General features: G+C 46.9%; 1 protein-coding gene across 1 annotated transcript in view; it reads left to right on the top strand.

Moving 5' to 3' along the window:
• Window positions 1-24,927, top strand: part of CD164L2 (CD164 molecule like 2) — a 62,243-nt gene extending 37,316 nt beyond the window's left edge. Inside the window, exons 3-7 of the mRNA XM_056846446.1 lie at window positions 796-903; window positions 7,870-7,947; window positions 10,177-10,266; window positions 14,378-14,540; window positions 24,824-24,927. Of these exons, the coding sequence (XP_056702424.1) occupies window positions 796-903; window positions 7,870-7,947; window positions 10,177-10,266; window positions 14,378-14,540; window positions 24,824-24,830 (446 nt within the window). The 3' untranslated portion in view covers window positions 24,831-24,927. The remainder of the gene's footprint in view (window positions 1-795; window positions 904-7,869; window positions 7,948-10,176; window positions 10,267-14,377; window positions 14,541-24,823) is intronic.
• Window positions 24,928-26,725: the final 1,798 nt, after the last annotated feature.

Here is a 26,725-nt window from a genome sequence, read left to right as displayed (position 1 = left end):
TTTGTATATGACAACTTTCTTTACCACTTAAGGAAGAATCAAACCGGCTAACAGTTACCTTCCCTTCCCCACAACAGCCACTCTTCTGAGGTAGGTGGGGCTGAGATAGTGTGACTAGTCCAAGGTTACCCAGCTGGCTTCATGTGTGTAGGAGTGGCGAAACAAATCCAGTTCACCAGATTAGTGTCCGCCACTCGGGTGGAGGAGAGGGGAATCAAACCCAGTTCTCCAGATCAGAGTCCACCGCTCTTAACCACTACACCGTGCTGGTAGTGCCAGCATGAGGTAGACCCAGCATGAGATGGACTGACTTAATCAAGGAAGCCACGGCATTCAGTGTGCAAGACCCCTGAGCAAAGCTGTTAACGATAGGGTGCTTGGGAGGTCATTAATTCATAGGGTTTTCATAAGTCAAAAGCAACTTGATGGGACTTAACACACACACACACACACACACATTTATTTCCCCCCCCCAATGGGGACCCAAAGTGTCTCACATTGTTCTTCCATCCTCATTTTATCCTCACGACAACCCTGTGAGGTAGGTTAGGCTTAGCGTGTATGACTGGTCCAAGGCTACCCAGTGAGTCTGATGTAAGAATAATGTAAACCCTTTGGGTCTAAAAGAAGGAGCATGACATGGTCAGTAGCAAGTAGCTGTGAATCCTGGCATAAGTTTTATTTATTGTTAATAGCTTTGTTGTGTAACTTCCTTCTTCTCTTCCCCACCCAAAATGCAAATTCAGGATTCGCATCTGATGCCTTGAAAAAATCTCCCTCTCTTTTTTCCCACAGGAGAATGCAAAGATCTGGAGTCCTGCGAGAAATGCATTGAAGGAGCAGCATCCTTGAACATTACTGACTGCGTGTGGATGCTCTGCAGAGAATCCAAGGAGAAGCATGGTGAGTGAGGAAGACCTCCCGTTGCAAAGAACTCTACGTTCATGCAAAATGAGCACATTTCTGTCTGTTCCCTGGGTTCCCTTTTCTCGTTGCAAGCAGTCTCTGGGTCCTTGCAAAATGCCAAAAGGAGTCTTGTGACATCTTCAGACACTAACAAAATTTATTCCAGCGTAAACTTTTGTGAGTCAAGAGTTAGATGCCTATTCTCAGAGAAGAAGCAGTGCGGGGTGTGTGAAGGGAGCACTTGCAAGCCCTCCGTGTTCCTTCAGGATGGTTCCCCGGGAGGTTGGACATCCCCACTGCTGTCCCAAGTCTCCACTCAGTGATGCCGACGCTTCCCCTCGCTCCCCCGGTCTGCCAAACACAAACTGGGTAACTCCCCCTGCCACCAGTGAATTGGAGAGTATCTCCTGCTAAATGGATTTGCAAGGCGCGCACTCTATACGTGCACTGCTGTCTAGGGGTCCTGCCTCCCACTTCTCTCCTACAAGCTAGCATGGGGATGATCTATCACAACTTCACAGTTTTGAATTATCGTGCTCTAGGGATGGAGAGAGAGCCAGAGTGGTGTAGTGGTTAAGGTGTCGGACTAAGATCTGGGAAACCCAGGTTCAAATCCCCACTCATGCCATGGTAGGTTGCTGGGTGACCATGGGCCAGTGACACACCCTCAGTCCTGACTGGCTAGTATTTGGATGGGAGACCTCCAAGGAATACCATGGTTGTGACTCGGAGGCAGGTAATGGCAAACCACCTCTGAATGTCTCTTGCTTTGAAAACCCTATGGGGTTGCTGTAAGTCAGCAGTTACTTGACAGCAAAAAAAGGGGGGGATGGAGCGTTTCCCTGCTGCCCTTCCCTGCTACCACACTTCAGCTAGCAAGACCAAATAGGCCTGGTGAATTTCCAGAGATAAGGCGTACAGCGTTCAAAATATAAGAATGTTTAATAAATAAATAAAAAGAACAGACATGGTCTGTTCAAGTATTTGAGCTGAGCAAGGGCACAAAGAAAAGGTGAAAACAAGCAGCCCCCTTTCCCTGCGCTTGGTACTTATTCTAAGTGGTATTTAATTAGGACAAGCTAGTATTACTTGCAGTTACAGTAGTTTAAAGTTCGGCATTTCCTTACTTCTCTGGGTTGGACCTTCTCCCCATTGTCCCTTGCTATGTGGGCAAGGCGGAGCCCTATGGTAAAGGCTTAGTCCTTATGGCTTGTACCCATTCAAAGAGCTACTCAGAACAGAAGAGAGATTTCTTCTCTATGTGTGGAGAATATCATCTCCGGGGGAGAGTACACCCCCTCTGGGGTCATTCAGCCCTTCATGCTTCAAGAAGGGTTTATCAAGTTTGGTTTTTAGTGGTCTCTGTCCCTTTTAGGCATGACATTCTCGCAAGGTGTGCAATGGTATACCTTTGTCCTACTTTTGCCAGAGCCATTAGCATATGCAAACCCTAAAACTCGCTATTGTTGGAGCTGGATGGCTGATCCCCTGGCCCCCTCCTTCCTGCCAGCTCCTAGTTTGCAGCTGGCTTCTAACTCTCACACTGTCAAAATGATTGAGCTATTTGGGAAGAATTCTTGGATAGAGGGCATTTCTCACAGGGGGAGGGGGAGTACAAGAGGGAGAGAAAGCATAGAGTTAAGGGGCAGAGCCTACAGCAAGCCAGCCAGCGGTTACCAAAGGGGGGTAGGTAGTTGTGTAGAGCTGCACTGGAGTTTCTCTTGATATATAAGGTGGCAGATGGTAGATCTGGCTCAGTGGTAGAATGACCGCTTTGCATGCAGAAAGTCCCAGGTTCGGTCCCTGTTATCTCCAGTTTAAAGGGCCACAGGAGTTAGGACGGGCTTTTCTCTGGAGATCAGAGGGGACAGTTCTGAGCTAGATGGGCCAGTGGCTGACTCTCTCTATAAGGCAGAATGGTAGCTGTGTTAGTCTGCAGCAAAAAAACAAATTAACAGGAATCTTGTGGCTAACAAGATCTTACTTTAGCCTTTGGTTTGGAGACTGGAGTCTACTTCTTCAGCTGGTAAGAGTGGATCTTCACTAAGCAGACATTTTGAGTAGAAAGTATGAACAAACACCCCACACCATAGTGTCAAATGACTATGAAATGCAGGAAGGAGAGAGTAAATGGAGCGAATTGAATAAAACTCAAATAAAACAATACAGAGACCATTGGTCTCTTAAGCTAATAATGAGTTGTTGTTCAAGCCGGGAAGGTTAGAGGAGGTTGTTTGTATTAGGTGTTCATTATACAATGTTTGCTTTTTAAAATTCCAAGGCAGCTGGAGATAATTTGGCCATTTTGATGGCCTTCGTTATATTAATGAATCACCTCTCCACTTAAAAAAATTGCCCAAGGAGATCTCAAATAAAAGACTCATGTAGATTTCTGGGATACTGAAACTGTTTTGTAGTAGCTGCTTCCCTTGTTTGTCTCTGGCTAGTTGCAGAATTAATGATGGGCTCTCACCTGTTGTGACGATGTTGTTCTCAATCAAGTTATTTGACCACGGACTACTGTCTTTTTTTCTCCCTCCCTAGGGGCAAGGTGCTTCTTTCAGTAGCCTTGTACTGGCAGTCAGGGAGGGGAGGGCCCATGTTATCTGTTTGCCCCAGACCACCCCATCGTCCCTGGGGAGACCCAGGTTCAGATCTAGGCTTAGCTGTGAAGCCCAGCCCAACCTACTTCGCAGGGTTGGGAGAATTAAGGGAGGACTGTGTGTGCCTGAGCTGCTTAAAGACAGGGTAGCATGTTAAAAAATTAAAAATAGATAGGTGGCGGTCCCTTGAAACTATGCACATGGCCTCAAAGAGAGTTTTAATTCCACAGGTTGAGTTTCTGAATTCTTAGAGAGAGATGTTCATCCTCTGCATATGTACAGGCTAAAACCAGTGTCTGGATAGCAGTAGGGGTCTTGGTATGGATGCTGGAGAGTGGGTGTAATTGGGGTCTCACCCCACTTTCCCGTCTGCCCATTTCTGTTCTGCATTGGTTGTTTAGCCTGGGTCTCCCCAGGGACGATGGGGTGGTCTGGGGCAAACAGACCACCATCCAGCTCCCAATGATTCTAGATAACATGGGCCCTCCCCTCCCTGACTGCCAGTACAAGTCCCTCCCCTCTCCGAACCCTGCCATCCTCAGGCTCTGCTCCCAAAATCTTCAGGTATTTCCCAACCCAGAACTGGCAACCCTATCGATCAGTCTTCAGTATCTGACATGCTCTGAATGAGTGCCATCTTGTTGTACGTTGTATGTTGCCTGTGAACAGCCTTCAAGGGGAGCCCCACGCAGAGCACACTGCAGCCTGGATGCGTGAGAAGGCTTGTAGCGTTCAGACCTGGGAATCTGGTGGGAAGCGCTCCTTGCTACTTTGAACAACAACTGTTTCTGAACTTCAGGGTCTGGTTAGGATTTGATAATAGCGAAGGCAAAGGTTGACTTCTTTTCCCTAGCAGAAGCTGCGTGCCTTTAGCAAAATCCTGAATGCATTTGTCACAGAGTTGGTTTCCACTGACCCTTGCAAAGAGCTCAAATTGTCCAACAGAACGTTGCCTGCTACCAAAGACGCTGCTGAAGCTTTTTGACATCCTAAGATATATGCTGAGTCAGATCAATGCTGTCTGCTCTGGCAGGCTGCAATCCCCCAAATCCAAACAGAGGTGATCTTAGCTATGCTAGTCTCCTTTAATAGGAGATGCTAAGGGTTGAACCTAGGATCTTCTGCGTGCAAAGCAGCTCCACCACTGAGCCATGGTCTGTGTCCTATATGTACTTTTGGCCACTGCCCTGTCGAGGATTTTTGCCCCTAAGATTTTTTTGTATGTTTTGTGTGGCCCAGTTCAAAAGTACGAGTAAAACATCGTTGGTGCGTTAAGAGTCAGTGCGCTGGCTAATGCTCAGAAGTTCCTTCCTCGTTGTCACCAGAGAGAGCTGCGTCTCTGGGCTGAGATAGAACAAGTGGCGCAGTCAGGTTGGTCCGCACAGAACCTGAGGACAAGAACGAAGTCCGTGTACCACTTTTTGTTTGGACCAACCTGATTGACACAAAACGTTGTGCAAAGTTTTGAGCTCAGCAGAACTCTTCATCAAGCCGGATGTTACGAAAGTTACACAAGGATAGAAAGGTAGGAAGCAGACTTTTTCAGGCCACAATGCTAAGATGCCTCTCAAGCGCTGCTTCACTGTTGATCGGCACCTGGTTCGTTGCCATGACTACCGTCCCAGGGGAGCGCTCGGAGCAGGGAAGGAGCAGCTTTTTTTGCAGGCAGAGAAACAAACTCCCCTAGGGTGGAGTTGTCCCAGCAGCTGCTGGCTGGCATGCTTTGTCTGGGCACTGAGAAAGAGTTGCCGGGGTTTGCTAAGAAGCACTTTCCCCCATAAAAACATTGCTGTGGAGGAAAGGACCTGATTCTGGGACATGTGGCTGCCATGAATGGGTTTTTTTTTATACTCTTCTCTCTTTTGCTGCAGGGTGTCTTCCCACGCTTTGTCGTTATGGGAACAGTGTTGTTTAGTGCCACCTCTGTCATTTATAATTTAGATTTGGGGCTGCCAGATTGCAACCCAGAAAAAAAACCCTCCCCATATCTTCACAACTGAATTGGGAAGGGGCAGCAGCAGAAGCTTTTTCCTCGTACATCACAGAGGAGAGCGTATAGTTAAGTGCACACGACAGCCCCATGCGTTGACGGGATGGGTGGGGAGGAAGAGTGGGTGTGAGTGCACTGGCCCCATCCCTCACCTCTGCACAATCGCATGGTCACCTGCGGGGTGACCACATGGAGGAAGTATAGGGTTGCCAACCTCCAAGATCTCCTGCTATTACAACTGATCTCCAGCTAATCGAGATCAGTTCACCTGGAGAAAATGGCCGTTTTGGCAATTGGACTCTATGACATTGAAGTTCCTCTTCTCCCCAAACCCCGCCCTCCTCAGGCTGCACCCCAAAAACCTCCCGCCAGTGGCAAAGGGGGACCTGGCAACCCTAAGGAAGTGGCTGTGTGAATTCTCCCTCCCCTGCTCAGCTACCCTGGTTCTGGAATGTCACTGATCATTGAGGTTTGCGTCCCCAGTTCCTCCGTACAGTTGCCCCTGCAGACGAGGGGTGGGAAGGGGCGGAGCCAGTGCACTTGCTCCCTCTCTGCCTGTGTACCCCTGGCTCGGGGTTGCTGTGTACCCCTGGCTCGGGGTCTGCAGCAGGGGAGTGGAGACTGCACTTGGAGAACTGAGGTTAGAGCATCACTATAAAAATATTCTTTTGACCAAGCCCATGAGAACGGGCAAGATCTGCTGTATGTCTGATTTGCCATTGTCCCTGCTCTTGGGATTGGCTGAGCTACTGTGGCATCATGGAATGCTCTTGTGGGTTTTAACCGCATACAATAAATAATGACAGGTGTCGGAACACGACCAGCAAATACGGAAGCGACGGGCAGGTGGAGGAGCTAGGCATGTAACGAAAAAGGCAAGAAGGCTGAGAATTTAGTAGGCCTTCCAGAAATGGATGTCCCCGAGGGCAGAATCTATTTCTGTTTTATTTCAGATATTTATATCATGCTTTTCTTTTCAGTGGGGACCTGAAGCAACTTACCTTTCCAACCAATGGATGCAAAGCTGGGAGTTCTATGTTCAGAGAGTCCAAGTTTCTGTTTGTTTGATTTTTTCCTTTTAAATAGTTGCTGTGGAGGGTCTTGATTCAGATCTAAGATGAGGGGGTCAGCCTGCCCCAGTGTAGTATTCCTGATCTGAAATGTGTCCAAGGAACTGCTGTGTGCCCCAATTAGGATAAACTAACAGATCTGCCTCATGGTATCAGGTCAGGAAAGGGTGTGGGGGGGTATAAGACAATCCCTTCCCCCAAGCCACAGCTTTGCTCTGGATCAGGGTCCCACACATTGGCTGTTGAAACAAAATGAAAAATCACTCGATCACCCAGAAGGAGCTCCTAGCCTCCAAATGTAGTCATGTTGCAATTCGCAGCCAAATGGCACTGTGGCCTGCAAGACTGGTGGTTTTTATTTGCAGTAAAGTGGAACAGCGTAGCTTACTTCATCGCAAAATGCTTCTCTTGTGTTTTGGGCTCAGCATGCTTTGCTTCCAGGGGAATCCCTGCGCTTAAAAACCTTATCCTTATGGTACACCATGGGATATTAAACAGAAAGCCGAATTCCAGGACAAACTGACTGCTCTTGTAGAATGAATATATGCAGAATATATTGCATTGTGCAGTGAAAAAAATACATTAAAATCTCTCTCCACTGACCAGCTGCTTTGGAGAATGCTTTGTCCCCTACAGAAAGCCTACTATTCCCCTCGGTAGAGCAGGGACTTTCCACCTCTTTTTCCTGGCATTAGTTAAATTAGAGCATGCGCACAGCAGAGTACTTCCTACTTCCTGTGCATTAAAGTATGCACAGAGTGGAGACTCCCACCTTTCCCTGTTGCTTTTTTTTACAGGAATTGGGGCTGGAGGGGTTCAGGAACTGCTTTTTAATTGCATGTTTTTTGAAAAGGCCCATTTCAAGTGTTCCTGCTGTCAACAGTTAAGTGGCTGCCTACCCAAGACAGGGTCTTTTCCATGGTGGCACCCATTACATAATCCCCCCCCCCACCGACTGATTCACACCTAGCATGCAATGGTATTCGTTTCTGGTATTAAGCTTCCTTATTGAAAGTTAAACTTAGTGCTGGTTTATTGAATTTGACTGTGGGGTTGGGGTTCAGTTGTTTTAGAGCATTTTAATATTGGAGGGTTGTTTTTAATTATTTTTTAAAAAATTGGAAATCTTAAATAAACAATCTTTTTGTGTTCCAGTTTTTAAATTATCATCTGTGGCGACTGTCTTTGTTTCTGGTTGTGTAGACCCAAATAAGAAAAAAAGCTTTCAGCAGGCCTCTATTTAACAGCTACACACACATACACACCTATTTACACATTTTCTTCCTCTCCTCCACTTTAGGTACTGGGAGCTGCGTGGGGAAGGGACAACCGGCCAAGGAGAAGTGTTCCTTTTACAACATCACCACCATGTGTGAAGGTAACAGTTGCTGCTTTTAAAAAATCAATTTGATTGGCACGTTAGGAATTGTTTTCTGCTCAGTTTTGTCATTGTACACTCCTGAGACAGTATATGTTTTCAGTGTATTTTTAGGAGTGTTTTTGTATTGTATATAATATGTATTTTTTCATAGAAACGAGGTTGTCAGTTTCATTTAGCCACAGTGCTACTTTTTTGCTACTCTCTTGGTTTAGCAGGAGGATTGTTTTTATTTAAAAAATCAATGGCAGAAGCTGTTCTCTGCGCTGGGAGATGGGTCAGTTTGGTGTAGAGTCAGTGTAGTGTTTACTGTGTTGGACTATGATCTGGGAGACCAAGGTTCGAATCCTCATCAAATCTGCCATGGAAGCTTGCTGTGGAATCTTGGGCCAAAAACGCTTGCTCCCTTAACCCACTTTATTCCCCGTTTCAGCCAGGATCAAATTGACCCGGGCTGGGGGGAAACTGTACGCATTACCTTGAAAAGCAGGGACAAAACTGTGTGCAACACAAATCCATCCATGTAAACAGAAAATGCGGGAGACGTGCACAGTTCCTGTTTAGCTTGCAACACCCCCACCCCCGGTGGTTGGACATTTCCCGGGGCAGGGAAGGCCCTCATTGGTCAATTCGAAACGGAAAAGGTTCCCATATTAAAAAATGTTGGACTTTCTGTGTCCTGTCTGAGGGCTTAGTGCTGTAATGTGTCCTCCTGGGAAGGATCCAGCAGTTTGCTTATGTTGTTATGGCACTGTTCTCATGGTGGCCATATTGTGATGGCACTCACTAACCTACCTAATGCAGAGAGTGAATTTTATTTTCTTGGTTTTCTAGTATTTTGGGATCATGCAATTAATTCCAATGCTAATGTCGGAGAGATGAAATGTCCATCAGTGCAAAAGTGAAATCCTGCGGCACAGTGGTAATAAGTAAATGAGGTCCAAGTCTCTCCCTGCAGCAAAAACAATGAGATAATGTCTGGTGCAATAAGAATCGGGGACTTAGCAAGGTGTCTCAAGTGAAGGGCCTTCAGTGCCTAGGCATAGACTTGAGTATCAGAGTACATTTAGAGGGCAAATTGTAAGCATACGGGCTGCCCAAACTCCCGGACTGGACCTGGCAACCCGATATGCAGGCACACGACTACTATTCCAGCCGCGTGCCCACCCCAAACGCTACTGGGACGGCCGCTGCGCATTCTGTTGAAACTGACACGGCCGGTCCTGTGAGCTCCGTGCAGCCGGCAGCTAGGAAACAGAAGCAAGGGCAACCTCCAGTGAACCTGAGAGACTCCATGTTCCTGTGCAAACTCTGTTCCAGCCGCAGCCATGTCGTGGAAAGCAGACAGTCACGTACTCAGTGCCAACACCCCCCTTTCCCATTGCAACATCAGCAGCTTAATGGGCAATCAGCAGCGATCCTGATATCAGCGATGAGTCGTTCCTCCAGCTATGCAGCAGCGATCCCCAGACGCTTGCAGAGATTGTGCCTTTTGTTTAAGAATGTTAATCACTTCAGCAGAGATCTCCCGGTTCCTCCCGGGTTGCAAAAGCCATTGGAATCAGAATAGATTTCCAAATTCTCACTACCCCACCCCGGCAGCCGAAGATTAATCCTTGTGTCACCTTTTGTCACCTGGGAACCTAGGAGGGGTAAATCCCCTCACCTCGCCCCCAGAAAAACAGTATATCTAGAGTGCCCCCAGCCCATAATGTTACCTTAGGTCTTTCCTGGCTTCTACGCCGTTACTCTGTTGGTTTGGTTTTGCGCAGCCTGACCACGCTCCCTCCCGCCTTGCTGGCCAAGTCTACGGGAACCCCTTGCCCACTCCTTTGCTCTTATTTTCTGCTATCTTAGTCTACTGGAACTTGAACAACTCCTCTTCAAGAACGGTAAATATTACCCCATCAACGATTCCTGCCAAATGAGCAGCTGTCTGTAGTCTGCTACCTTTATTTCTTAGAACCTTTGTATGTTTGTGTTGCATCACTGAATGAAAGAAACAACATAAACTCTCTTAATTCGGAGATCCCTTGTCTGTCTTTATTTTAAAGGTCACAGAATACCAGCTCTGGTATACAAAGGTTGCTCCCACTTTATAAATATTGTAGTTTGCCATCTTGCTTGCTAATTCCCCAAGTTAAAGAGCATTTTGGCTAACAAGATGTGGCTTTCTGGGTACCAACCATTCCAAGGATAGTTTCCTGATTTTGAATCTCTTTATCCTAGCGGCAGAAAAGACCACCAAGGAGCCGCCGCACCCAACAACTAAAGAGCCCCCAAAGCCATCCACGAAGGAGCCAGAGATCCGCACCCCTGGTAAGAGGCACCTGTATGCCTGACAGACAGAAGGCAAGGGCTGGAACCAAAGGTGGTTAACAGCTTCTATGGACGTACAAGAGGCAACAGAGAGAGAATACGCCTTTGCCTTTTAACCTTCCTCGCTCCCCCAAAGAGTCCAGGATTGTGACCTTCTTCTGCAGCACTGTTCTAGCACTTACTAAAACATTTCCATTTTACCTCTCAGCGTTTTCTTTTTAGTTTTGTGTGCTTGTTCTATCAATCACCCAAAGAACTCATCTTGCTTGCTTCAAAAGCAGAGCAGGGGGAGGGGGGAGGGGAGAACACACAGTGGCCAAGATTCCTGCTATGCCCTTAAACAAAAGCCATTACTCATGCACAGCAACTGTACCCTGTTTACATGCAGAGGTGGGATCTGCGCTTTTAATTCTGCTGGCTCCAAATCAGCAATGCCCCAAGAAGAGGTTTTGAAATAATCTGAAGGTGGCCCTAATAAACCCTGTCCAAAAATCAAGGTTGCATGATCATGTCATGATACACCATGGTTTGTTTAAACTGTTGTTTATATATTGAACCCTGATCTTCCAGTTTATGCACAAACCTCGGGTTTTTTTTTTATTTAGATATTTTTTACCAGGCTTTTCCCCCAATGGGGATCCAAAGCAGTGTGCATTTTCCCTTCCCCGTTTTATCTTGAACACATGAAGCTGCCTTATACTGAATCAGACCCATGGTCCATCAAAGTCAGTATTGCCTACTCAGACCGGCAGCAGCTCTCCAGGGTCTCAGGCAGGGGTCTTTCACATCACCTACTTGCCTAGTCCCTTTAACTGGAGATGCCGGGGATTGAACCTGGGACCTTCTGCATGCCAAGCAGATGTTCTACCCCTGAGCCACAGCCCCTTCACATTCACCCTGAGAGGTAGGTTGTGTAGAGAGTGACTGGCCCAAGGTTGCCTAGTGAACTTCTGTGGCAGAGTAGGCTTATAGCAGGAATTACAATGACCACGGATTTCTCCTGTTTCCCCCCCCCCTTCCTAACACACACACATTCTGTCTCTCTCAGGCAGGCAGGCAGGCAGGAATGTTGGGGCTGCTTAGGCTTTTGTTGCTCAAAAGAGGTACCGGGAACTCTCCTCCTAAATCCAGTGGTGCTCAGACAGCAAAGCTTAACCAGCCAGGCCTGGAGACAGAAAGGAAAGGGCCAGTTAATAAAGAAACCAGGCAGAGGAGATGGATTGCGTGCTGGTAGGGAGAATGAATCTTCCTGCCGAAAAGGAGCCCAGGAACCAAAGAGCTTTGGGCTAATTAAAGCGAGTAACTCTATCTTGAAGCCTTGTGAATTATTGATCCGGCGCAGGCTCCCAATGGGCAGCTGTGGGCTCGTTTATCTCTGCAAGTGAAGGTTTTTTCTCCCCGTTTGCTTCCATGCTGGTTCTCCTGCCTGCGTTTAATTGCTTCAGCTCTTCCTCTGTTCATCACACCCACAGTCACTTGTTTTATACCCTTTTGGCAGCAAATCCTTTACCAATCTGTGGCTACTCCTTTGACCCGAAAGGCCTAGCTGGGCATATAGAGCATTGGCAGGGTTAAATTCCAGAAACTAAATATCCCATGCACATCCTCCTGTGAGAAATCTCCACTGAACGCGGCGGGGCTGACTTGGGCGTGAACACGAGTGGCATTTGGTTGCAGGTCCCCTGCATGATGCCATATAGACTTGGTGAGTGCAGGGTGGAGGGAAAGGAAGGAACAGTGCCCTCTTCATCTTGCAAAGTGAAACGAATGGTTTGGTCAGGAAATTCTGTGTCACCCCTTTCCACTTTGGCAACCTGCCCTCCCCATCCCTTCTGCTATCTGAAAGCTTGGATAGTTTTTTTTTTTTAAAGTAACTTTAGTTAGAGCCAGTGTGATAAGAGTGGTTAGAGCGCCAGGGTAAGATCTGGGAGGCACAGGGTTGAATCCCCGCTCTGCCATGGAAGCTGTCTGGTTGACCTTGGGCCAGTCATTCACCCTCTCCTCGCACAGGAGAGCCAGCATGGTGTAGTGGTTAAAAGTGGGGGTTTGGAGTGGTGAATTCTGATCTGGAGAACCGGGTTTATTTCCCCACTCCTCCACATGAGCCAGCTGGGTGACCTTGGGCTAGTCACACTCTCTCAGCCCCACCTACCTCACAGGGTGTTTGTTGTGGGGAAGGGAAGGCGATTGTAAGCTTGATTCTTCCTTAAGTGGTAAGAGAAAGTCAGCATATAAAAACCAACTTCTTCATTCTTCCAGGGATGGTGTGGCCATTTACTTCACTGGGGAATATCCCGGAGGGCTGTTGCCCTGTTCTCTGCCCACCCCTGGTGAGGAGGAGTGAAGGCACAGTGGCATCTGGCTTTACCCTATGCCAAAGGCACCCATCCTCCTCAATGGCCCCACTGTGCCTACTAGGTTTACTGCTCTGCTAGGTTGATACCTGCACACATCATATATGAGAGACATATACAAACCAGTATTACAACTAGAACCAATCTGACCGGATGTTTGAGTAATTGGTAATAGATTTTACAATCTATACACATGCATGGTTTGATTTGAACTGTTTGTATATTATATTATTTATTTATTTCTGTAAATGTGTGCAGGCTTAGCATGGTTTTTATTAACCACTGATGAAGGCCCAATAGGCCGAAACGCGTTTGGTATATGGTTACAGATATCAACCCTAGGAAATGCCATTGTGCTATTTTAATGTTTTTAAATATTTTTAACCTTTACATAGCGCTTTGAATAAATTATATTTTCAGTATTTATATACATAAATACATACATACATAAAAATACACACACACACACACACACACACACACACACACACACATATATATATTTCTACCCAAGCTTGGGTACCCAGCTTCTGTTTTCAGGTTGGGTTTTATTCCCCTCTTTTTTCTTCCGCCACTGTGCCAAGGCCAGCCTGGGCACAGTGGCTTCGACTTCACCCTCTCCTGTCACAGGAAAAATGTTGCTGGTGAACAGGAGCATAGGCGCAGTGGCGCATGGCTTTGGCCTGTGAGGAGCAGTAGGGGCACAGTGATGCCCAGCTTCTCCCCAATGCCAGCCCAAGCATGGTGCAGCTGCTGAGGAGGAGGATGGGCACAGCAGTGCCTGGCTTCAACCTGTGCTAGTTGAGGTGGGGCATTTCTGGAGAGGAGAGGAAAGAATGCCCATCTTTGCCCTGCGAGCTTGTGTGAGGTGCAGCTGACAAGGAGGACCATGGTGGCACCTCCTTTCTCTCTGGCTGGCTCAGGCGAAGGGAGCACAGCTGTTGGAGGAGACATGGCCCTTTCCCAGGCTTGTGTTGGCTTCTCAGTCCACCCTTGCTCATTCTTCCTTAGCCTAAACTACAGGATTGTACATAAGAACATAAGAAAGGCCCTGATGGATCCGACCAAGGTCCATCAAGTCCAGCAGTCTGTTCGCACAGTGGCCAACCAGGTGCTTCTAGGAAGCCCACAAACAAGACGACAGCAGCAGCACCATCCTGCCTGTGTTCCACAGCACCTAATATAATAGGCATGCTCCTCTGATCCTGGAGAGAACAGGTATGCATCATGACTGGTAACCATTTTTACTAATAGCCATAAATACCCCTCTCCTCCATGAAAATGTCCATTCCCCTCTTAAAGCCTTCCAAGTTGGCAGCCATCACCCCATCTTGGGGCAGGGAGTTCCACAATTGAACTATGTGTTGTGTGAAGAAATACTTCCTTTTATCTGTTTTGAGTCTCACCCTCCAGCTTCAGCAGATGACCCCGCGTTCTAGTATGATGAGAGAGGGAGAAAAGCTTCTCCATGTCCACTCTCTCCATACCATGCATAATTCTATAGACCTCTATCATTTCTCCCCTTAACCGCCTTCTTTCCAAGCTAAACAGCCCTAAGCGTTTTACCCGTTCCTCATAAGGCAGTTGCTCTAGCCCCCTGATAATTTTGGTTGCTTTTTTCTTCACCTTCTCAAGCTCTGCAATATCCTTTTTTGTAAGTGAGGATAAAATGGAAGAGGAGGGGAAAATGTTGCTGAAGAGACAGGAAGGAAGAGGGGGAGATCTCGCCAGTAACCCCCAGCTTCTGTTCCCTCAAGGTACGACAGCCAGCCCTCCACTAACTGGTCCCCCCAAGTTCCACCCAGCGGGCTTTGACTCGGCGAGCTTCATAGGCGGGATTGTTCTTGTCCTCAGCATCCAAGCCGTCGTCTTCTTCGTCATCAAGTTCCTCCGATCAAAGGACAGCACCTATCAGACACTGTAAGTTTCCCCGACCGGGGCCACTGGGAGGAGAGGCTGGTGGGGAAGATCCACTCAGGACATACCTTTGCACCCAGCTGCTGTTCTACGGGAGAGGGAGAGATCCAAGCAGATCAGGCCCCTTTGCCCAAAACATGGGGATGGAGAGAATTTCTTGACAAGCATGCCTGCACACACAATTCTTGTCCCTGTGCTCAGAATTTCAACTCCCTCAGTGCCCTTTTGCACAGTTTTTTCTTATGGCAGGTGCATATGACCAGCTGTGTTCAAGAACTAGCAGTTCTGCCTGCCAGTGGGCACCACAAAGCTTGGCACAGTTTCTGCCCTGCCCTCTCGTACCGCTGACCCTTCTAAGACTCATTTCCTCTAAGCAGGTATTTGCTGTCTCGTGGACAAGCCGGGTCCCTTCCTTTCTCAAACCGGTTTGCAACTCTTTTTGTTTCCTTTTGCTTTTCTCCTCTTTTCCCAGGGGGCAGCCCTCCTTTCCCACCTCCAACCCATCCTCACAAGTCGAAGCTCACTCTGGAACCTAAAAAATATCCAGGCTTTGATGGCTTGAGGGTTTTCTCTTTAAACATCTTTTTTTTTACCATCTTTTTAACAGGCTTCCGATCAGCTCTTCTCTGCCCGTTGGTTTTGTATGTAGTTCAGTGGTTACTGATTGCTGTGCTGGCCCAAAACAAAACCCAAGTGATGGAGGCCCAACCAGACTATTGCAAGACACTGTTCAGGGTTTTGAATTTGTCAGAACTCTGTGCCATGCTGGATGTGGTTTTTTAAAAAAATCTGAATTGGGCTGCCTGAGGTTTCCTTGGGCCTTTTTAAAAACTGCACGTAACTCAGTCTTAGGGGCACATGAATACATGAACACATGAAGCTGTCTTATACTGAATCAGACCCTTGGTCCATCAAAGTTGGTATTGTCTACTCAGACTGGCAGCAGCTCTCCAGGGTCTCAGGCAGAGGTCTTTCACATCACCTACTTGCCTAGTCCCTTTAACTGGAGATGCCGGGGATTGAACCTGGGACCTTCTGCATGCCAAGCAGATGTTCTACCACTCCACTGAGCCACATCTATTTTTGCCTTCTGCTGCTTCCCATTGATTTGTTGCTCCTTGCTTAATCTAGGGCCAGCCGTGGGGCAGCTAAAAACCTGGGGAGGAGTTTGTCTGGGGGAATGGAGGAGAGGAATTTACCACAAGTGGCCAAATCAGGGATTATGGCGGGGGGGGGGGGGGTCCTTGAATTGCCTGAGAAGCAGAATTGGAATCCTGCTGGGTTTTCCTTTCCAGCTTTTTAAAACCTCCTTGAGCAGAGGGCTCTTCACTGAAGGCGGCTGGGCAAAATCATCCCATGAGTTGTGCAGTTGGGGCCTGACAGGTTCTGGGTTTAACTGGCAGGATTGCAGCTGCACGCAAACCCTGACCACGCTCTCTAAATTGTCACTGCATGCACGTGCTCATGCTGTTGTGTGTCCGATATAATGGCATGTGCTTGCTTCCAGGCTGATTCAGGAGTGCAGGGAGAGCGGCTGTGTGCCGTGCCCATCTATAGAGACGGTTTCTGTTACTTGTCTAGCAGGCCAAAAGCCTCCCCAGTTTGCTCTCAGTTGCTACGACCGGCTTATCCCTGGGGTGACCATGTTCCAAGCAGGATGATGCATTTGTCCTCTTAAGGATCCTGAAGAAAGCAGGTGCTTTCACAGACACAGCATGTCCCATTAGGGAGAGGGCAGCCCTGGCTGAATTTTGCTCCCTTCAAGGTTCTTGAAAAGGGGCAAGAAACTCTGCCTTTCGGGGGTGATCTCTGTCTCCAGGATGCAGTCTGTAGGTCCCCATACACTCAGCTCTAAGCTTCTTTTCTGTAACTCCACCCATAAATTTTCTCTCGGGTCCCTGACCCAAAGTGTGAACTAACCACTTTCCCCCATTTCTGTTCTTCTGTCCCTGTGAGTGGTCCTATCCCATGTTATAAAGTCTCCTCGTACCCAAACACGTGTCCCTGGGAGACCTGTGCACAAACCATAATTCCCAGGCCCAGTTAGGGTTGCCAGCTCCGGGTTGGGGAAAAACCTGGAGGTTTGGGGAGTGGAGCCTGAGGAGGGCGGGGTTTGGGGACGGACTTCAGTGGGGTATAATGCCATAGAGTCCACCTTCCAAAGTGGGCATTTTCTCCAGGGGAATTGATCCCTATTGCCTGGAGATCAGTTGTGATCCCAGGAGATCTACAGCCACCACCTGGAGGTTGGCAACCCTAGGCCCAGTTCAGATCTGCGCTTCAACTTCCTCTGCGCTGTGCTGTTTTCCCAAACTGAAATGGCCCATGTTTACTCACTGGAGGAAACTTGTGTGGATCTGGTTCAGCTCATTGGTGCATACAGATTCATTTAATGGGGCAACAGGCAGCTCCCTGGGACTGTTTCAAGTCAGAAAAATGGCCGGAGGGGGGCTTAAGCCCCCTTTCCCCATGCACCATGGTCCTACTATGGCCCAGCTGCACAGACCCTCCAGAGCAAAACTATTGACAGAAGTGGGGGGGGGGGGAAACAGGACACAGAGATTTTCCACATTTTCTTTTTCCTCCTCTCAAGTTCTTGTTTTTTCTGTGTGTGTTTTTTAAAGTTCTGCATGTGTTTTGCTCCCTCCAGTGGTCAATTCAACATTGTGTGTGTGTGTAAAGTGCGGTCAAGTCGCAGCCGACTTATGGCGACCCCTTTTTGGGGTTTTCATGGCAAGAGACTAACAGAGGTGGTTTGCCAGTGCCTTCCTCTGCACAGCAACCCTGGTATTCCTTGGTGGTCCCCCATCCAAATACTAACCAGGGCTGACCCTGCTTAGCTTCTGAGATCTGACGAGATCAGGCTAGCCTGGGCCATCCAGGTCAGGGCTCAATTCAACATTACACAGCTTTGAATAATGGGTATTTTCCTGCAGATTTAAACTGCTCGGAAATACATTCAGTTTAAGCCTGATTTATGTCCAATCGATCACTAGAGAGAGCAAAACACGTGCGGAACTTTAACCCTCTCCCCAAAAGAAACAGGATCTTCAGGATGAGGAAAAAGGGAATGTGGAAAAGCCCATAATCGCACTGTGTAATGTGATTTAGCCCCTGCCTTTCTTCCACCTTAGTCAGCAGGGTATCTTCTTTCTTCCCACCCACCCCCAGCATAAACAGGTGTGCATTGGGGTATGTTTATGGGGGCCAGCTGATTTTCTAATTGTCTCTAACGTTCTGTCCTCAATTCCCACCCATCCCCCTTTTTATTTCCTTTGCACGCTGCTTGTCACCAGAGAGGAGAACCAGTAGGTGTAGCCGTGTGTGAAAAAAGCAAGATGTGGGGAAATGTAACAGGCTGTTTCTGGAGCAAGGAAAATGTATCGCCTTTTCTTAATTCAGCTCTCAAGTTGTATTTCTTCAGAGCCTGGCAATGGGCCAGTTTGCTGGCAACGTGTGGTTGTGTTTTTCTTGGGCTCATATAACTGTCAACTGCAAGGGTGCAAATTTGGATGTTTATGCTCAGGGGAGAAAGACCTTCCTTGCACACAGAGCAATAACATGCTGGGGAGATACTACACTGAATTCCACAACATGCTAATTGTCTTTGTGCAAGGACTTTCAGGGGTAGACAAAAATACTGAGATTTTTTCCCTGCAGCTTAGAGTAATAAAATCCAGCAGAAAGCTTTCCTGCTGAATGCATTTTCTCGACTTATCTCTGGGGAGTCCACTTCACTCCCTCTTCTTCCATCCCCTCTGGTTGTTTCCTAGCGGAGGAATGTCTTTCTACAAAATGCTGTTAATTTTCATAAAAAGCCGCTGCTGTTTGCCCAGCCTCACAAATAGTCTCACAAATAGGCAACCTTGTTTGCTCCTGAAGTGTTCCTGAGGGCAGTAGTAGGTCGTCAAAATTGGCTGTCCAGACGTAGGCAGTTTCTCCACCCTCTGAGTGCCTGCCTTCCACTTATGCTCGGCGCATGGAAGCATCACCCTCGCACAAGAACTTACGCAGTGAGAATTCTGAAGCTTCCCGAGCAAAGGAGCCAAGAGAGATGGGCGGGCTAGAAAGTTATTTGCAAAAGTCTTTCTCTTCTGCATCTAGCCTATTCCATTCTCAAGGTGGCTTTTAACAGGCACAGAAAACAACATAAAGTATTTTTTTAAAAACCAAGAACTGTTTAATGTTTATTAGACCAGTCTATACCCCTGAAAACATGAAAACAAGAATCTAATAGCCAAATGCAGACAAGGTTAAAAAAAAAAAACACCCATCATGTTAAAACAACAGTGTAAGTTTTAAAGTATTTAATGGTAGGAAGGAACAATTAAAAGGCCACAAAAGCAACAAGTAAAATCATTTGCAAGCATTATGAAAAGCTCATTTCTTTCTTTATTTTTCTTTCTTTTTTGCCATCAAGTCACAGCTGACTTATGGCAACCCCTGGTGGGGTTTTCAAGGCAAGAGAGGTGCAGAGGTGGTTTGCCATTGCCTGCCTCTATGTAGCGACCATGGGTTTCCCTTAGTGGTCTCCCATCCAAATGTTGACCAGGGCCCACCCTGTTTAGCTTCCAAGATCTGACAAGATTGGGCTACCCTGGGCTGCCCAGGTCAGGGCCTTCATTTCTTTCAAATATTTTTATCTCGCCCTTCCTCCAAAGAGCTCAGGGCAGCAAACATCCATCCTTCCTTCCTCCTTCTGTTTATTCTCACCACAGCCTTGTGGGGTAGGCTAAGCTGAGAGAGAGCCACTGCCATGAAGCTTGCAGGGTGATCCGTGGCTAGAGCAGGGTTTTCCCAATCCTCATCCCATTATGGCAGAGCAGCAAAGCATTTTTTTTAAACCCCTCAAGCAGCAGAAGACTTCAAACTAGGGTTGCCAGCTCTGGGTTGGGGAAGTACCTGGAGATTTTGGGGGTGGAGCCTGAGGAGGGCGGGATTTGGGCAGGGGAGGGACTTCAATAGGGTATAATGCCATAGAGCCCACCTTCCAAAGTGGCCATTTTCTTCAGGTGAACTGAAGTCTCTCAGCCTCGCCTACCTGCCAGGACTGTTGTGGGGATACAATGGCGGAGGGGAGAATGACTTTGTAAAGTGCTTTGAGTCCTCATCAGGGGAGAAAAAGAGGGCTATAAACCTAAATAATTATTCGTTTAGACCAGCCTTGGGAAAGTAGGCCATGACCTCTTTGCATTTATATATACAAAAAGGACTAGTAGCAACTTCTTTGCTCATCAGCTGGTGGATGTGATGACCGTAGAAGCTTGAAAACCTCTGGAAGTGGCACCTTTTACCTCTATAGTCCTCCTCTGTGCCCAAATCCCACAAACATACACCTTGAGTGATGCGGAAGAGGGTGCTATCGAGCTGTGTGTTTTTCCTCCAGTCAGCTGAGGAATTCTGTGTGTGCTTGCTGTGTCTCTCTCTTCTTGCTGCGTGGTTTTTGTGGTTTTGCGAGCCTGCCGGGGTGCCCTGTGCCGCATGGAGCAAAGACCTGTGATTTCCGCTTTCGATTTCGTAATTAAAGCTTGTGGGAGTTTGATTTTCTCCAGGGCTCCTGTCGCTGTCGGGTGTGTTCTTGTGCAGCGTGGCTTGTGTGCAGGAGCGCAGCCTCAATCTTGGGGCTCTCTTAGCAAGACGTCTGAGAAAAGAAGTGCCAGATCTTTCCAGGCGTGGCCAGGAGGATCTGGCGGCCCTGCCAAGGACCAGAACTGGACAGCTGGTCTCTCCTGGTTGGAGACAAACAAAAAAGGGGAAAACAACTCAACCAGAAAAGTAGAGGGTTGGAGTACACGGAGGATGGGCTCAGACAATTGGGTGTCATTCCATGGCTGCTTGACGGCTTAATTAATTTACACTTTGGGTTGAAAACTTCCAAGGGGCTTTTCAGTAATAGCAGCAAGCCCCGCAAAGACTCACTGGATGGGGCGACCTTTTGGAAATCTCAAGGATTCTGTAACTTTCATGGTATTGAGCATCCTTATTTTTCCTCCCCTCTTTTTTTCACTTGGTTGCTCTCAGTGAGCTATGCCTCCTTAGAGCCTGCTCAGTCCTCATCAGACTCTTTGGGGATTATCATCTTTTGGTTAGTTTAGAGTCATATTTCTTTAGAATCATGCTCTGGGAGTCCCCTGAGTAGGATGAAACTTGCCACTTGCCTGTGAGTCCTCTGCTGTGCTTCTTCCATGATCATAACGGGGGGCCAGGAATGATGACAAACTGTTGAAACCCATAAATATTAAGAGTCCCCAATGCTTGCCATGCATAATACCTGTGACTTCATGGAGCTTCTAACCATTCCTGTCCAGATGCTCAGGGTGGGGCGGGGGGGGCAACACTGGGCTTAATCCTGCAGCTAGAAACTTAAACACATCCCATCCAAACAATGAATGGTTTTAACAGGAGAGACACTTTGAAGAAAGCGCCCCTTCCCGGTGGATTGTCAACAAGCACTCTTTCCACATGCTTCATCCCATGCATTACACCTCTCTGAATGCTTCCCTGGCAATTGGGCAGGGAGTGGGTGGTGAAGGAGCAGTTGGTAAGTCCTTCTGCTGATCCCTATGGTTTATGCAATCACTTTCTGCCTCATGAGTAGATTTTCTTTTTGCTGTCAAGTCACAGCTGACTTATGGCGACTCCGTGGGGTTTTCAAGCCAAGAGATGTTCAGAGGGGGTTTGCCGTTGCCTGCCTTTGCATGGACTTTCTTGGTGGTCTCCCATCCAATACTAACCCTGCTTAGCTTCCGAGAGCTGAAGAGATTGAGCTAGCCTGGGCTTATCCACGTAAGGGCAGAGGACAGCAGATGGCTTATACCAAATCAGATCATTTTAGGTCAGTTTTCCTGGTCTACTAGACCACTGATTTCTACTAGGCCACTGATAGTATCCAACATAGCTCAACCTGGATGAATACAGTGCAAGAGAGACAGCTTCAGCTGGAGTGTGGCTTCTGGTTCATCTCATGGTGGCAGAACAGCGGAGAAGAGCACTGTGGGGACCGTGAGGGTAAAGCTGCCCCAGATGGCTGCTGCTCTTGTCACTGTTGGTGATCTCATAAGAACATAAGAAAGGCCCTGCTGGATCAGACCAAGGCCCATCAAGTCCAGCAGTCTGTTCACACAGTGGCCAACCAGGTGCCTCTAGGAAGCCCTCAAACAAGACGACTGCAGCAGCATTATCCTGTCTGTGTTCCACAGCACCTAAGATAATAGGCACGCTCCTCTGATCCTGGAGAGAATAGGTATGCATGACTAGTATCCATTTTGACTAGTAGCAATGGATAGCCCTCTCCTCCATGAACATCTCCTTGGTCCTCCCAGCCCCATACGGTCTTCTCTGACTGGCACCAGCTCTCACTGCCAGCCCTGGTATTAGAGATTCTGGGGACTGATCCTGACCCCTTCTGTATATAATGTGAGCGCTCTTCCACGGGGTTGCCCCTCCCTTTCATGGTAGGCTTTTAAACATGGTTCTTTGTTGTCTTGAATTCTCCCAGGAGGCTGTGTTTCCATGTCACACCTGAAACAACAGAGTGTTGTCACATGCTTTTGTTGAGGGAGAGCGGCTAAGATGACCACGATATTGATACATAAAGAATTAAAGTTTTTAAAAACTCAATTAGGAAATGGAAGGAAGGCCATATAAATAAGGATGAATATAAACAAATAGCCTGTGCTTGTAGGGAGAGTGTTAGAAAAATTAAAGCTCAGTATGAGTTTAGGCGAGCGAGAGATGCTAAACCCAACAAAAAGGGTACTTTGGTTATGTTCAGAATAAGAAAAAGAACAGGAAGTGGTAGGCCCACTGCGGGGCGAGGAAGCAAGGGAAACAGTGCTCAACCTGGCAAAAAGAGAACATGATGAAGGATGGGAGTTGCAGCCTAAGATAGGCATGGGGGTGCTACATAAACCACTAGCTTTTAAAAGTGAAACCAAGTCCTCAGGGCCAGATGAATTACATCTGAGGGTACTAATGGAACTTCTGATATAATTTCGGAGCCCCTGTCCATCATTTTTGAGAATTCTTGGAGAACAGGGGAGGTGCCAGAAAGGGGGGGGGGAGAGCATCCAGGTAACTACCGACCCATCAGCTTGACATCCATACTGGTAAGGTTTTAGAACAAATCCTCAGTCAGTCTGTGATTACTAAGAACCAGCATGGGTTCCTCAAGAACAAATCATGTTAACTAACCTCTTATCTCCTTCCTTGAGAGAGTTACTACTTTGTTGGATCAGGGGAATGCTGTGGAAATAGTTTATCTTGACTTCAGTAAGTCTTTTGATAAGGTTCTACATGATACTCTTGTTGGCAGGTTGCTAAAATGTGGTCTGGATCCTACTACTGTTAGGATCTATTTGTAACTGGTTGACAGATCATACCCAAAGAGTGCTTGTAAATAGTTCCCCATCCTCTTGGAGAGGGGTGACAAGCGGAGTGCCTCAGGGATCAATCCTTGTTCAACATCTTTATAAATGACTTGAATGAAGGAATAGAGGGGATGCTTATTAAATTTGCAGATGATACTGAATTGAGAGGGGCAGCAAGTACAGTAGAAGACAGAATCAAGATTCAAGATGATCGTGACAAGCTGGGAAACTGGGCTAAAACTAACAACATGAATTTCAACAGAGATAAATGTGAAGTTCTGCATTTAGGTAGGAAAATTCAAATGCATAATTATAGGATGTGGGAGACTTGTCTTAGCAGTAGTATGTGCAAACAGGATCTTGGGATCTTAGTAGACCAAACACTGAACATGAGTCGGCAATGTGATGCAGTAGCTAAAAAGGCAAATGCGGTTTGGGACTGTATCAACAGAAGTATAGTGTCCAGATCACACAAAGTGATAGTATCACTTTACCCTGCTCTGGTTAGACCTCACTTGAAGTACTGTGCTCAATTTTGGGGCACCATAGTTTAAGAAGGATGTTGATAAGCTGGAATGTGTCCAGAGGAGGCGACCAAGATGGTGAGGGATCTGGAGACCAAGTCTTATGAGGAAAAGTTGAAGGAGCTGTGTATGTTTAGCCTGGAGAAGAGACGATTGAGAGGTGACATAATTGCCATCTTCATGTATTAGAGTATAGACAATTACAGAGGATGGAGCGGAATTGTTTTCTGTTGCCCCAGAAGGTCAGACCAGAACCAATGGGCTGAAATTAAATCAAAAGAGTATTTGGCTAAACATTAGGAAGAACTTCCTGACAGAGCAGTTCCTCAGTGAAACAGGCTTCTTGGAGGTGCTGAGCTCTCTTTCTTTGGATGTTTTTAAGCAGAGGCTAGATGGCTATCTGACAGCAATGCTGATTTTGTGACTCATGAATTTAGGCAGATTGTGAGAAGGAGGGCAGGAAAGGATGAGCCAGTGCTAGGCTCTTATTGCTCTTTCTTATATGCCCAGGGTAATGCCGATCGCCACTTTGGGATCCGGAAGGCATTTTCCTCCAGGGCAGGTTGGCCCAGGGATCCTGCTGGGGGGTGGGGTGGGTATTTGTGAATTTCCTGCATTGTGGAGTGGGCTGGACTACATGACCCTTGGGGTCTCTTCCAGGTCTGTGTTTCTATATTTTAAGGAGTTGGCTAATCCTAGTAGTATCTGCAGGGTGTACCTCATATGACTGGCTCTAAAAAGTGATGGGTTTCATTCTTGAACCCGTTGCTCTTCCTCCCATAGCTTATGTCATCTGCTTAGTATGAATTTTCTACACTGTGCCATGTGTGAGTTGTGAATTCATGCATTATTATTATTGTTGTTTGTTGAACACTGGCGGTGTTTGGGCTTGATGGCTAAATAAAAACCTCCATGTTCAGAGGCAGTGTACCTTCCAGTGGCCTTCCAGTAACACAGTTTAGGCACATGAGCCACCTTATCGCCTTTGTATTCTACTGCTACCAAAAACGAAGCAAATGAGAGGCTGACAGGTCTAAAGTGTTCTAATTTTAGTGAAAAAATTCATATATAAGCATTTACTTTCCTAGTTTTCTGGGAATAGTTTCCAGTGCTGTGAAAAACACCACAAGATATTAGAACTCAGTGAGGGCAACCACTTTAAATTGCTCTAAATTCATGGAAAATTTTTTCCACACAAATGTTGGAGACTTCTTAATCTCTAGGATCTAGCCATTCTAAAGTTACTCCCAGTTCATATTTGTCTTGTTTTCCAGGCATAGTTTCCAATTCTGAGAAAAGTACCAGGAGACATTAGGCCTCAGTAAAGTAGGGCAGCCATTTTTCCTTCTGCTGGCTATGGTTTTTTCTCTCTCCTTTTGTCCCATCGCAATAGGATCTGACGGCCGATCTCCAGGGAGCTGTGTTGATGTGTTTCTCTCGCCTGGGAGGAGTAGCTGGAGAAGAGGCCATCTGTCTGGCCGTATTTGGAGCCAGGATTCGCTCTGTTTCCTTCAGATGGAGCTGCCTGAAGCAGAAGATCTGCTCCAGCTTTAGGCAACCTGTGGCCATAATGAGTTCAGCTTGGTTCAGATGCCGGGACCCTTTAGACTTGCTGCAGAAATGTTACAAAATGCACAGAAGATCTCTTTCACTAGCAAATTCAAGGCAGCTGGGACTTTTATCTGTTTCGTCAGTGGGTCGATGTCACTCTGTGTGGTAAAGAACTCCATTGACCACTTAGAAATGCTTCTGTATGACTTGGTTTAATTTAATTATCTTTACTCTGAAGGGCACACAATTTCCCTGATCTTGAATTCTCCCATGTCTCCTACACTGCGTTTGTTTTTAAAATGTGAAGGCCTTTTCCTTCTCCCCCTGGTGTAATAAGCACGGCTAAATTTAACCCATTTGCAGGTGTCTGCTGCTAGTCCTCATGGCTTTCTGAGTTTTTAATTTATTGTTGCTTGTGACCTTCTGCATAATGTGACCCATGCCTAGTTCTGTGTGGGTTTTTTTAAAAATAGGAAATTGAACCCTGCACCAAAAGTAGAATATTCAGTGCAGCCGGAGCTGCTTCAGTTTATGAGTAGGGAAAGAAGAGGCATGCTGTTCAGCCAGGCCATTTTAAAAATAATTAGTGTCTCATAAAAGTGTCCAGAAGCTCTAGGTAATGCTGCCCTCATGTGGGAGATGTGGCACAGAAGCTGATGAGGAGACCGTTGCACCGTTCCCTGAGGGGGGAATGCTGGAACTTGCTTGTGCTAGGGGAATTGGGGCGGGATGCTGGCTGGCTATGCTAAACCCACCACACGTCGGTCTTCTCTGGAGCTGCCTGCCTGTTGAGAATGGATCTTTGCCATCGCTCCGGACTGTGGGCTGCCCCTGTGGAGAAGCTGAGGGACTGCCCCACTTTGGAACAGTGATGGATACCGAATGACCTCTCTAATAAAAAGAGATATCGGTGGGCTTTTGCTTTATTTTTTGAATGGTGTGTGTATTTGGGGGCGATTGGGTATGAAGCTTCACCTGCAATATTGTAGCATGAATCTGGTGATCCCTGAACAACGCTATTTTAGTATTTATCTTACAACACCTTCAGGCTGACTAACTCAGCTCAGTCCTTTCCTCCAGGTTTGTAATCTAAAATAGGTTTGCACTGAAGATATATGAAATTCAGCAACCATGTGTGTGTGTGTGTATGTGTGTGTGTGTGGCTTGCATATCCTGGATCAGAAAGACCGAGTTGGTGGGGTATATACAAAATCAACAGTGATAGATTTTTGTTTCAGCCTGTGGAAAATCTATTAATACTTGAAACATTAAATAACCATGGTAGTAGGATTGTCAGGTCCCTCTTCGCCACCGGCGGGAGATTTTTGGGGCGGAGCCTGAGGAGAGCGGGGTTTGGGAGGGGAGGGGCTTCAGTGCCTTAGTGTTCAATTGCCAAAGCAGCTAGTTTTCTCCAGGTGATCTGATCTCTATCGGCTGGAGATCAGTTGAATTAGCAGGAGATCTCCTGCTACTACCTGGCACTTGGCAACCCTACATGGTGGGGAAAAGGAGAAATAAACATCACCATAGAGATGGTTAAAATGGCAAGAAAACAGATGACTAGAACAATTAGTATAGTTAAAAAGTTAATTGCCTGGAATGCAAATTAGTATGACTTATATTAGTCAGATATAAACTGTATCATTAAAGTGCAATTATTAGCTAATTATAGCCCAGCATTAAAGAACAGTAAAATGGTACTCTTTTAGAATTAGAAGAATGCTAACAAAGTTATGGGTTAGAT

This window comes from Euleptes europaea, chromosome 3, assembly GCF_029931775.1.
Source record: "Euleptes europaea isolate rEulEur1 chromosome 3, rEulEur1.hap1, whole genome shotgun sequence".
Lineage (NCBI taxonomy): Eukaryota > Metazoa > Chordata > Lepidosauria > Squamata > Sphaerodactylidae > Euleptes > Euleptes europaea.
Note: the sequence above shows the minus strand (reverse complement) of the source record. Positions and strands in the feature narration are given on the sequence as shown.